Source organism: Staurois parvus, unplaced genomic scaffold, assembly GCF_062004578.1.
Source record: "Staurois parvus isolate SC_StPar_1 unplaced genomic scaffold, SC_StPar_1.0 ptg000375l, whole genome shotgun sequence".
Lineage (NCBI taxonomy): Eukaryota > Metazoa > Chordata > Amphibia > Anura > Ranidae > Staurois > Staurois parvus.
In genome coordinates this window covers 753504-767413 of record NW_028318171.1, presented here as the reverse complement: position 1 = coordinate 767413, position 13910 = coordinate 753504, and the positions used below count along the sequence as shown (strand labels likewise).

The window sequence follows — 13910 nt, the reverse complement described above, 5'->3', positions numbered from 1 at the left end:
GGGTTTCTGAATTACTAGCATTGTTCTCTGTGGAGCCCCTTTCAGTATTTTTTTTCTTTATCTTTTCGGTTATGTCTAATTCTTGCATTAAAGTAAGCAAACCCAACCAGAAGTATATTAATGTACTTTTACTAAACAAGAAGGCTGCATGTATAAACTACTCATAGTTATAGAGAAACAAATGCAAGATATACAGTACACATATACATAAATGCAAGAGTACTATAAATATGCATACATACACATATGCACACTTATCTACACTTTCCTAGCAAATGCAATAGTCCTTATGGAATGAGATACACCAAAAGTAATTTAGCTTCCGTTATAGCGGGTCCTCGATTTCCTTATCGAACAGGACTTCAGTTATGTAAGTGAATGTGGGTAAAATGGGTTCTTGATCTTGCCTCTCTCTTGTAATCCAGAATTAGTGTTGCCCCATACTGAAGTCCCCCTTTCAGCTTGTGGTGTAAGTCTTTTTATCTTGAATGTTTATAGTTCTTCCTATATGGACATAGCCACTTCCTCTGTATGTCAGTTTCTATGATGAATGCATTTCTGCCTGCAAATTCTAAATGACAGCGCAGTAGCATAAATACCAGCTATGCTTAGCTATGTCCAAAGGTCAAACTATTATTAATTTTATTGACAAAGCTTGGGTCCAGTCTTTAACCAAGAGCTCCTTTAAACAATATGAACAGTTGAAAAATGTATACTTTTTCTGTCATTACTTTTGGTTTTAAAGAACAACACAATTGGTCTTGTGTAAACACATGCGTGATCTAACAATAGCATTTTCAACATATTTTCCTTTCAGAAAAACTAAACTTTGTTGTTTTGAAACTCATAAATTACCATGTAAGTTTGAAAATCAGACTTTACAATATGGAGAGGCTGGGATCATCAGCCAGCCACTTTTAAAAATAAAAACAGTTATGGCATAATGAAAAACAACATGATGGCTCTCTTCCAGTATACAGTCCCACACTAGGGTTTAGGGTTCTCATCTGTTTCAGGGTGCCACAAAGGCCGTAGAAGCTCTGCAAACACTCTCTCAGTTGCCAGACAGTCCACACTTTCTCACAACTGTGACCTGCCTCACACTTCACCTCAGACAGGTGCTGGCTCCTTCCTGTTCCTATTCAGCCCTCTGTCACAGGTGGGTTAACCCTTTCTGGACCAAAGTTCCTGTGGTCAGGATTGGAGACATAGGGACACATATCTCCTGGCCAGGACCCATCCCTGGCATTCTTTACGTAATACAGTTGTGCTCAAAAGTTTGCATACCCATTGCGAATTGGTAATATACAATATGTTCCATTTTTAAAGAAAGCATGAGTGAGCAGGCAGAACACATTTATTTCTTATGGGAATCATTTTCAACTGTAGGTCATACCAGAATAGCACAATCATAAAACAAAACATGGTAACAGGTAAACAAATGAAATGAGCCCTGTTCAAAAGTCTCCATACCCTTAGTTCTTAATACTGTGTATTGCCCCCTTTAGCATTGTGTGCGGTCTTTTGCATAATGTGTGCAATCTTTTGCAGTTATTGTCTATGAGGCTCCAAATTCTTGCAGGTGGTATAGCTTCCCATTTGTCTTGGCAAAATGTCTCCAGGTCATGCAAAGTCTTTGGTCGTCTTGAACAAACGCCATGACTGAGATCTCGCCAGAGTGGCTTGATGATATTAAGGTCAGGAAACTGTGATGGTCACTCCAGAACCTTCAACTTTTCTGCTGTAACCACTGGAGAGTCAACTTCGCCTTGTGGTTAGGGCCATTGTCATGCTGGAAAGTTCAAGAGCGTACCATGCGCAACTTTCGTGAAGAAGAATGCAAAGTATATTCTGATAACATGCTGCATTCATCTTGCCATCAAATTTCACAAGACATTTACATTGACATTGGTTGTGACCATCAAGTTCCAGATTACAGTGTGCCAGAAGCTGTGAGGTGTGTCAAGGTGTTGTCAGGCCTATTGTAAATGGGCTTTTTTGTGGTATTGGCTCAGTAAAGACTTCTTTTTGGCAACTGGACCATGCAGCTCATTTTTGCTCAAGTACCATTGTATAGTTCTCCTTGAAACATACACACTGTCTTTTTCGAGAACAGCCTGTATTTCTTCTGAGGTTACCTGTGGGTTTTTCTTTGTATCTCAGACAATTCTTCTGGCAGTTGTGGCTGCAATTTTGGTTTACCTGACCTTGGCTTGGTTTCAAGAGATCCCCAAATTTTCTACTTCTTTATAAGTGATTGAACAGTACTGACTGGCATATTCAAGGCTTTCAATATCTTTTCATATCCTTTTCCATCTTTATAGATGGTGGCACTGTAGGCAAGAAGAGCAAAGACAGTATAAAATGGCCCATGCAAGTCTGACATAGTAATTGCCAGAAAGATCTCTTAGATTGCAAGCTCCAAGGAGCAGGGCCCTCCTAACCCTCTTGTATTAAACTGTATTGTTGCTGTATTGTCTCCCGTTATATTGTAAAGCGTTGAGCAAACTGTTGGAACTATATAAATCCTGAAGAATAATAATAATCATGTACAGGGACTATGCCAAGCAATGGAGAAACTGCTGTGTCACAATGTTGCGGAGGAAAGTGCTGCTCACAGGATAGAAGCAGTAATGTGCTGTCTGTTTACGAGTCCAGAGACAGGTAACAAAAATGGTGAAAGGTCTGGGGGATAAAACATATCAAGAACGACTTCAGGAACTGTACAATCTGGAGGAAAAAAGGGAAGGGGAGACATGACTGAAACCTTGATTGAAAAAAGAAAACCAGGCAGACTCGATGGACCACTCAAGTCTTTTTCTGCCGTCACTTGTCTATGTTCACTGAGGAGGGATACACCAACAGCAGGATCAGAAGGAGTAGATCTCCCACATATACACAGAGTCCAACTGTTGCAGCCCACCTCCAGTCCAGGCACGCTGGCTGCAAGCTCTGTCCACTTCCATCCCATCCAGGCACTAAATTCCTGCACCTCAGTCCTCACCACTCCTCTCCTCCCTTTTCCCCTACCACTCTTCAGGCAGTGGCTAACTATTGTTTACAAACACTCCATCCAGAGTCAGGAACTCATTTTTAAAATCGAGGATACATCCGGAGATACAGTTCATGGTTCTGTTAAACAGATACAGTTGTACAGACTCCTTAAATTTGGAGTGTCTGGTCACCATAATTTAGTTGTACTTGAAGGATATGTAAATATTTGAATATTTATAGCCTAGCCAAAGTTCTGCTTTACGTGTGGTATAACTAATGATGTGTTTAACATGTTTCTGTGTTGCTGAAATGAGACACACCCTTTGCTAATAAAAGAACGTACACAGAGCTATGTAAGAATACAAGGGTGATGTTCTTGTAGTGGCCCAGTTCTTCAGCAAAGACAGAAAGATAAATGATTTCAGAATTACAGTACAGTGTACAAAAACTGTGGACTGCAGCCAAAATAGAGACAGAATTTTATGTTACCAGCTATTATAATTATAGTCATAAATTCTGTTAAGGTCTATTTAATTCAGGCCTGTGATCAAATATATACATTAACCACTTGCCTACCAGGCACTTATACCCCCTTATTTACCAGGCCAATTTTCAGCTTTCAGCGCTGCCGCACTTTGATTGACAATTGCGCGGTCATGCAACATTGTACCCATATGAAATTTTGATCATTTTTTTTATCACAAATAGAGCTTTCTTTTGGTGGTATTTAATCGCCACTGGGCGCTTTACTTTTTGCGCTATAAATAAAAAAAGTGCAAAAAATTTGAAAAAAAAAAAAAGTTTCTTTGTTTCTATTATAAAGTTTTTCAAACAGGTATTTTTTCTCCTTCACTGATGTGCGTTGATGAGGCAGCACTGATGGGCACTGATAGGCGGCACTGATGGGCACTGATAGGCAGCACTAAATGGCACTGATAGGCAGTACTAATGAGGTGGCACGGATAGGCAGCACTAATGTGCAGCACTGATAGGCGGCACTGATAGGTGACACTGATGATGGGTACTGATAGATGGCACTGACTGGCATCACTGCTGGGCACTGACTGGCGGCACTGACTGGCACAACCCCTGGGCACTGACTGGTGGCACTGACTGGCAGCACTGCTGGGCTGCACTGGTGGGTGGCACTGGTGGGCAGCACTGGTGGGTGGGCACAGGTGGGTGGCACTGGTGGGCACAGGTGGGTGGGCACAGGTGGGTGGCACTGCTGGGCACAGGTAGGTGGCACTTCTGGGCACAGGTGTGTGACACTGCAGAGTGGCACCGGTGGGTGCTCTGCTGGGCACAGGTGGGTGATCTGCTGGGCACAGGTGGGCGGAGCTAGTGGGCGCACTGCTGGGCACAGGTGGGCGGAACTTGCGGGTGGCACTGCTGGGCACCGATCATCAGGGCACTGATCATCAGTGCCCTGATGATCGGTGCCGATCCCCGCTCTGACAACTGCCGGTTCTCGGCAGTACTTTCCTCACGATCTGACAGCGTGAGGAAAGTGCAGCCGAGAACCGGCACTTGCATTTCCCTCTGATCAGCGTGTCATTGGATACCGCTGATCACGTGGTAAAAGGCCGCTGTGATTGGCCTTTTACCACATCACGTGATCAGCTGTGTCCGTAGGACACAGCGATCACGGAGATCGCCGGAGATCGCCCTGGGGCGCGCAGGAGAGCGCGTTCTGGGAGGACGTCATATGACGTCCACTCAGAACTGTCCGGCCGCAGTGCAGCTGTCATTCGGCTATCTGCGGTCGGCAGGTAGTTAAAAAAGGCACCTAGCTTTTTGCTGGGATAGAAAATTGAGAAGTGTGCACTGTTCACAAATGAGATTCATCACTATGTGACATCTTTGATGATGGGTGTTTGTCTATCTACTGTTTGTTCAACTATACTGTGAAGACCTGTGTTGAATTTTAAGAACTAGACTCTAGATAGATACTTTACGCACTGACAAAAGGAAAACTGGCTTATACATAGTTATGCTCTGTTTAATATGCTTTGTTTCATTATACTGTATATGGTAACCCTGGTATAAATGTTTTTTGACACACTCTTATAAGATAATACCTACACCCTGTGATTCATTGAGTAGCTATATGTGCTTTATATACAGTATATTGTTTTAGTCATTGGGATGGATTTTAAGCCTTCACTTGTATTCTTAATTAACTTGTTTTTCTTAATTTTTATAATTAGGTTTTTGTAAAACTAAAATAATGTATTTTTATGTAATTTTTTTAATTGTCTTTAGTTATCACCCAATGCAAAAATGTATTGAGTTCCAAAATACAGAATCGCATATGAAAAGTGTAAACAGCAGGTTGATGACACCAACGCTGCAAACAATTTTTGATTAACCGTGGATTTGCATGTTAAGTGATTAGGACGTTGGAAGATGTTGGTTGTATTTGAACTAAGAATATAAAAAAGAGTGATCAGTGGAAGGACATGAACAACGAAAATCCACTTTTATTCTTAGTTTTGTTCCTTATGGGAGGGGGCGTTTTGATAAGTTTATATATGTTTCCTGGACAACTGTAATTCTAAAAATTTTTAATCACTTAAATATCATGTAAATTCACTTTTATTTTTAGGTAAACACCAGTTGAATTTTCAAATGTATTGTGTTTCCTCCCATGTGTCAATTATGCTTATTTGTAAAGGTAAATGGATTACATGCACAGATCAAAAATGATAAAATGCAGCATGAAGAAACAATCAACAATATACAAGTGGAGATTGCAAATGCAAGAGCTAAAGAAGAAACGCTGTGTGGAGAGGTATGTTATTACTTTATACTTCAGCTAGCAGTTATTTCTTTAATGGAGGACATGAGAGAGGTTTATTCACCAAAGGTTTATTTAACTAGAGAAAGGGTAATGTACAAAAATGAAAACTGCAACGCAACCAAAAGTTCCGTCGTCAGACTTTAGAAAATGGAAAACTGATGGTTGCATATACTGTAACTGTTTTTGCAAATCTTTGTTGTTGCCTAAAGTGAAACTTCACTCTCTTAGTCAACATTGACTATTTTTAATCTTTATGATGCTATCATTAGTAAATAGATAGGAAAGCATATCATATTTACTTTTTTAAAACTTTTTTTTGTTTCTTCAGTTTTTTCCTGGCTTCTTGCCTAGGCAAATGGCGTCATACATCCCACAACTGTTCTGGAGGGAAGGAGTGGTTTTCTTAGCTAAGCACTCCCTCCTGCTTGTATGCCTGAACTAAGGGCAGATGGATTCCAGGAAGTCAATGCTACATGAATCATCTGCCGTTAATCATGATGATCACGGCCAGAAATACTATGGGGTGTTTTTCAAAGTGATGTCTCAGCTAAATAAAGCATAAAGACATGGATGGATGAGGGAGTTTGCTTTGAATATTAAAAATGAATTAAATAGCATTTTTGCTTTGTGGTGCTCAGGTGCTGTGTAGTTCCAATTAAATTAGTTCAGCTCTTTGGATGTACTCAGTAAGATTGAACCCTTAAACACAAGCTGGTGGCTTCATCCATCAGCCTGTGCCAGTTTTGTTCATTTAGCTCCCGGTTTGAAAGCAAAAGTGATCCGGTGGCTGTATAGCTGCCGATCACTTTCACAGTGCGGGCGGTGCAGTGCCCCTGCCACTCTCCTGTGGTTCTGGAGCTCTTCCGCTCATACTGTTATCTTGGGACCACAATCACTAACTTCAGGATGGAGAGGGGGGACAGCCTGTGGCACATCTGTGCCTCGATGTCGCCTGTACTGAAAGAAACCGGAATTGAAGATGGTTTTGTCACTTCAGGTTTCAGATCCTACTACAGCCAGGAGAGCATCTAATAGAGCAGATCTGAGTTCAGTTAGATACTGTGAAGGGCAGAGGAAGACATTGGAGTTTGTTAGATGCCTAATGTCTCCATAAAGAGTACCTGTCACCTGTCCAATGCTATCACATGGGGGTCTATTAACCTTTGTGATAGCAATAAAGTAAAGTAAAAAAAGAAAAAAGTTAGGGTATAAAGTTAAAATAAATATATTAAAAAGTAACTCCCATTGCACGCACACACCCGTAAAGGCAAAAGTGAACCCAGCGTGTGCACGTGTATGTATACCAAACAAGACATGTTTGATATCTAAAATGGGTAATATATGGTGTGTGTTTGCACTAAAATTCATTTTAATATATTTTTGCTAAAAATTTGCATTTGATAAAGTGTTGCACAAATATGTGACAAAAAATTGCAACTATCTTCTTTTTATTCTAAATGGGCTCTGCTTTCAGAAAATATACAATGTTCTGGGGGCTTATGTAGTTTTATGGGCCAAAATGAATATTTTTTTACATGTGTGCAAAAAATGAAAACAGTTGCTCTAGTGCCAAATAAGTCTGTGAGTTAGTCTGCAGTTTGATGAGAAATACATAAAACCTAGTAAAGAACAGTACTAGTATGTTAGCATTCTTAAAGTGAACCGTTCACTCCAATTAAGGAAAAAAGGCAGATTTGCATGTAGCTCCACTACACAATGAAGTGCACTTCACATTGCCAATCATTTATTTTCATTAACAATAAATTTAATTTTTTTTTTTTACATTTCTGCCTGTCCTTAGCTGCCTCCTGGGAAGGCTAAGTCACCTGTGCCTTTCAAGCAGGTATTAAAGCTGTTTTGTGGGATCTCAGGAATTTGGGGATTGAGGTCCACCTCAAAACTTCTGTGCAGAATTAATTCTCATTCATAGACTAAGGCTGGCCATACACTATACAATTTTCTGCCCAATTTGCTTTAGATTTACCTTCAGCTATGTAGAGCAAGGACCTGCCTAATTGGATACAATTGAAAGTGTTGTTTAGGTTTGACCTCATATTATATGGTTTTTGGTCAATCTAAAGCAAAATACTCAAGAAAATTATATAATGTATGGCCAGCCTTAATGTCTGAAGTGTGTCTAACAGCTTGTTAAGAATATATAAATAGATAGTACCTGTATAAAAGTTTAGATGATTGAGGAGCTTTTTTTTTACATTGACATTGCAGATGGACATATTTCTTGCCATGTGTCAACATTTAATGTTATTTTCTGCTAAAATATTTTGTATCAGGCTAAATGTATTTGTTTTTCATTTTTTTACTTTAAGGTTCAAAAATTAAAGTTAGCATCTGATGAAGCAATAAAGCTGCAAAAAGAAACAGATGTTAAATGTCAGCATAAAATTACCGAAATGGTGGCACTGATGGAAAAGCATAAGGTAAACTTAAAGGGAATTGCCAGGTGGCCCCATGAGTTATCAATCCACCACTGCAGTAGCTCCTTATTTTCTTTGATTTTTTTCTTTAAAAAAATCTACCCCTTCTGTCTTCTAATGCTTACAGAAATAGTACATCTAGTTTAGTGCAACCTCAGAAAAATCTTGAGCACCATACCTAGACCCCAGGTTCTGTTCTTTAATATTGCTTCAGACATTGGATCCTGCATGAGGTGCTCACCTTGGCACTTAGTGCAACATGTTCAGTTATACATGTCCAGGGCTGTGGTCCATTGCTATGGAACCCAGACCCGGAAGACTCCTTTGGGGGTATGCCTGCCTTAATAGGCGAAGCCTGGACTTTATCTACAGACTAGCATTGTGGACAGGTAAAGCAGAGTCACCCTATATATTTATTATTACAGTGTAAAAATGTATCCCTTTTACAGTGTAAATACTTCAAACCTGACGCTGAAATTCATCAACTCAGAGCTCAGTGTCAGATGGATGGCAAGGTGTTATATCACACCACACTACACCAAGGATTACATTCTTTAACACCATTACCCCCCTAGAATCCCTTATAATGTACTCAGGTGCTTCCTCCTGCCATTTCATTATGAGGATTCGTTGCAGGTGGGTCTAAACCTGGGTAACCACATATTACTTCTGGACATTTGTAGCCTATCTCACTCTACTTCCTCAGTACCCCACAGGGGAATACCCTCCCTTGTAACTATAGCTGAGGTTAGGCAAAAGAGGTTCAAAAAGTAATTCTACTCTTTGTGGTGGATCTTAATCTCTGTCTTAAACAAACAACTCACTGTACCTATTGAAGATGTTCCATCCTTCAAGGATTCTGCAGATAGAAAATCTGAGACACTCCTAAAAGCTCTCTTTAATCTGGTATGACCAGCACTGCAACAAGCTCTTGTTGCTATTCTGTATGCCAAACTGTAGCTAACTGAATTAGAACTATAAATTATTATATTATTATTATTATACAGTATTTATATAGCGCCAGAAAGGTTTGCTCAGCGCTGTACATTATAGTGGGGGACAGAACATGAGACAATACAGTAACAAAACAAAACACGAGGGGTTCGAGGGGCCCTGCTCTTTCGAACTTACAATCTAGGAGGGAGGGGAAAGTGGTACAGAAGGAAGTGGCTCTGGGGGATGGAGTGGCAGGAAGAGTGGAGGAGATCGGCTGTTAGGTGGGGGTGGTGTAGGCTTCCCTGAAGAGATGGGTTTTCAGGGTGCGCCTAAAGCTGAGGAGGGTAGGTGACAGTCTAATGGATTGGGGTAGTGAGTTCCAGAGGATGGGGGAAGTCCTGGAGAAATCCTGCAGTCGGGTGTGGGAGGTGGGGACCAGGGAGCTAGAAAGTAGGAGGTCTTGTGAGGAGCGAAGATTACCGGTTGGGTGGTATTTGGGTATCAGGTCGGTGAGGTAGTTTGGAGCAGCGTTGTGAATGGCTTTGTATGCCCGTGTTAGTAGTTTGAATTTAATGCGTTGGGCAATCGGGAGCCAGTGGAGGGAATGACAGAGGGGCAGAAGAGGAGTGGTTGGTAAGGTGGATGAGTCTGGCCGCTGAGTTCAGGATAGACTGAAGCGGGGATAGTCTGTGATGAGGTAGGCCGGTGAGAAGGGAATTGCAATAGTCAAGTCGTGAAATAATGAGGGAGTGAATGAGTTATTTAGTAGTGTCTGGGGTTAGGAACGTACGTATTTTGGAGATGTTGCGGAGGTGGAGCCTGCATGAGTTTGTCAACGATTGGACATGGAGTTGGAAGGACAGGTTTGAGTTTAGAGTGACACCTAGGACTTTGGCTTGCTGGGTGGGACTGATGGTGGCGTTGTTTGTTGTGATGGAGAGGGTGGGGGGGGGGCGCGGGCTGGGGGGAAGATTAGGAGCTTGGTTTTGGAAAGGTTCAATTTGAGGAAATGGAGCGACATCCAGTCTGCTATGTCGTTCAGCAGGTGGGTGATACGGGCGGAGACTGAAGGGGTGAGGTGAGGTATGGAGAGGTATATTTGCGTGTCATTGGCATAGAGGTGATAGTTGAAGCCGTGGGAGTGTATCAGTTTGCCAAAGGAGGAGGTATAGATGGAGAAGAGAAGGGGCCCGAGGACAGAGCCTTGGGGGACCCCAACAGAGAGGGGGAGGTGGTAGCGTTATAGGTAATGCTGAAATAACCAACAGGACCGTTTATTTCAGAGCATGTATAGCAATTGCCTTCTGCTCTTCTGTTTTGTGTAAACGCCCTGGAATATGTAATAAAAGACAAATCTTCAGAATAGATTTAATCTCCATTCATGTGCACAGAATCCTATGGCTGTAGGCTTGAATAACAGAAGCTGCCTGTAAGAGGTACCTCACACATATGCCTGTGAGGAAGAAGATGTCTGTTTGGTGAGGCACTTAATCATTTCATCAAAGAGGTCACAAGTAGGAAAGTTTTACTTCCTCAAAAGAAGGTACCAAAACCTCCCTCCTCAGGTGCTCCTTACTCCTCAAAACATGTATATATGCGCTCTAATCAGGATTCAACTTCAAAACTTAAGTTTAGCCTTTTTTTAGCCAATTGCAAAGCTCTTTTAACAGACACAAGTCTGTCAGACTAAGGAGGGGTCTTCCAATCCTTGACAGTTCAGGGACCATGGTCAAATACAAACTCCCCATCAACATTTTGGAGCTCAGGGCAGTTCGATTGCACTTAACGGGGGTTCTTGGGAGACACCGAATTTGGATACAGTCAAACAATTCCACCACTGTGGCATATTGGCATATGTCATTCATCAAAGGGGCACAAGAAAGCTGGCTGCCTTGAAGGTAGCAAACCAGATTCTTTCATAGACAGGAACACAATACTTAGTAATCTCTGCAGTCCAGATCCCTGGAATGAACAACTGACAGGTGGATTACCCCAGCCACCACCTTTTGGACCCAGAAGAATGGTTTCTTCATCCAATTGTGTTCAATTTGATATGTAAAAGGTGGAGGAGATGCTGGATATGGAGATCCTGGCCTCCAGACACAACAACAAGCTATTCTGTTTGTTCCCAGAACCAGGGATCCTATAGCTCTGGCCCTTGGATGCTTTAATTATTACCTAATCTCTGTGCAGGATAATTTATGCCCTTCCTGCACTGACGATTCTATCTCACTTGTGCTGAAAAATAGAGCAAGAAAGGAAAATGATGATTCTACTGGCTAATTGAACCTACATAATAAATAAGGACTCCAGATGTGCTACCAGGAAAATACACCAAATTTTTCTTTCGGATAAAAAGTTTTTATAGTTTTATTTTATAAATATATAAATATCTCATAACAGAGATCAGCGACCTATAAAACAAATAAAAAATGTATATGGTATACAACTACAACTCATAAGTATTGGCGGCTGTTATTATATTGGTGTGTTGCTCAGTTTTACCGCTTATTCAGGACTAGGGCATATATGGAGTGTCTCATTCCAGTAGGATTTAATCCATCTATAAAAGAAATAACACTGAAATAATACAAACTACATACAGTGGGGAAAATAATTATTTGATCCCCTTCAGATTTTGTAAATCTGCCCACTTACAAAGAAATGAAGGGTCTATTATTTTCATCATAGATGTATTTTAAATGATAGAGACAGAATATCCACCAAAAAGTCAGAAAAAAAAACACGATACAAATGTTATAAATTGAGTTGCAGTTTAGTGAGTAAAATAAGTATTTGATACCCAAGCAAAACATGATTTAGTACTTTGCTGGAAAACCCTTGTTTGCAAGCACAGAGGTAAGATGTAGTTGGTTGTTCTTGTAGTTGGTTACCAGGTTTGCACACATCTCAGGAGGGATTTTGGTCCACTCTTTACAGATTTTTCAACTCCCTCCATACATTTTCTATAGGAATAAGGTCACTGCATGACCTTAATGTGCTTCTTCTTGAGCCACTCCTTTGTTGCCTTGGCGGTATGTTTTGGGTCATTGTCATGCTGGAAGGCCCATCCACGACCCATCTTCAGTGTTCAGACAACGACTCACCCAAGCTCTACTGCTCATCAGAAAGATGTGAGTGGGGTGCTGGTGCTCAGGCTGTTTTTTAAATCCAAGATATATGACAAAGCTTTGAGAAGGGCTGTGGCCGAAACACATCGGCTTTTGTGGATTCCATATTTTCCACTGTGTGCCAGTAAAGTCGTTATGATGAGGAAATGAGTTGCTACTTTGCCATATATCATCTTCAGTGTTCTGGCTGAGGGAAAAAGGTTCTCATCCAAGATTTTACAATACATTGCCCTGTCCATTGGCCCCTCAATGCATCAAAGTTGGCCTGTACTTTTAGCAGAGAAACAGCCCCAAAGCATAATGTTTCCAACCCTGTGCTTGACTGTTGGGATGGTGTTCTTAGGGTCATAGTCAGCATTTTTCTTACTCCAAATACAGCAAGTCGAGTTACTGCTAAAGAACTCAATTTTGGGCTTATCTAAGCACAGCACTTTCTCCGAATCCTTCTCTGAATCATTTTAGATGCTTATTGCCCTTCTTGAAGAGGGCATTGAGGAATTTCAGTCCTTGGCGGCGTATTCTGTTACCAGTGGTTTGTTTGGTGACTGTGGTCCCAACTGCCTTGAGATCATTCACAAGCTCCTCCCATGTAGTTCTGGGCAGATCCCTCACTTTTCTCTTGATCATCCTTACCCCATCAGGGGAAATCTTGCTTGAAGCTCCAGACCTAGGGTTATTGATTATTATTTTGTATTTCTTTTATTTGTGAATAACCACCCCAACAGTTGTCTCCTTCTCACCAAGCTTCTTACTGATGGTCTTGTAGCCCATTCCAGCCTTGTGCAGGTCTACAATCTTGTCCCTGACGTCCTTTGACAGCTCTTTGGTCTTGCCCACGATGGAATAGGCATTTGAATGGAAAAAAAAAATTCTGTGGACAGGTGTCTTTTATACACATAACGAGCAACTTCTTAAATTGACAGTCTAATCTGTGTACCGCATGAGCACATAGCCAGTTTGTGGGAGCCAGAATCATTGTTGGTTGGTAGAAGATCAAATACTTACCATATTTTTCGCTCCATAAGATGCACTTTTTCCGCCCCCCAAAAAAGGGGGGAAAATGTCAGTGCGTCTTATGGAGAGGCCGGTCTGGTATTTCCGCTGCCGCCACCTTGTCAGAATACCGGGCTGGCCACTCAGCTCTTCTCTGCAGCAGGACCTTAGGTAAGGTCTACGGAAGTGGGAGCGGGTACCTGTCAAATTCAGGTACCCGGTCCCCCTCCCTCCCCAAAGGTCCGCAGTCTCTTGGTCATCCCCTGTACTGTCTGCAGTCTCTTGGTCATCCCCTGTACTGTCTGCAGTCTTTGGTCATCCCCTGTACTGTCTGCAGTCTCTGGTCATCCCCTGTACTGTCTGCAGTCTCTGGTCATCCCCTGTACTGCGTCCGCAGTTTCTGGTCATCTCCTGTACTATGTCCGCAGTCTCTGCTCATCTCCTGTACTATGTCCACAGTCTCTGGTCATCCCCTGTACTATGTCCGCAGTCTCTGGTTATCTCCTGTACTATGTCCTCGGAAGTAGGAGCGGGTACCTGTCAAATTCAGGTACCCGGTCCCCCTCCCTCCCCAAAGGTCCGCAGTCTCTTGGTCATCCCCTGTACTGTCTGCAGTCT

The 13910-nt window shown here is 41.8% G+C and overlaps 1 protein-coding gene across 1 annotated transcript in view; it reads left to right on the top strand.

Moving 5' to 3' along the window:
* The first annotated feature begins 1658 nt into the window (after window positions 1-1658).
* LOC149456123 (synaptonemal complex protein 1-like) overlaps window positions 1659-13910 on the top strand; it is a 68602-nt gene continuing 56350 nt past the window's right edge. Inside the window, exons 1-3 of the mRNA XM_089685401.1 lie at window positions 1659-1697; window positions 5672-5788; window positions 8125-8235. Coding sequence (XP_089541527.1) covers window positions 1659-1697; window positions 5672-5788; window positions 8125-8235 — 267 coding nt within the window. The remainder of the gene's footprint in view (window positions 1698-5671; window positions 5789-8124; window positions 8236-13910) is intronic.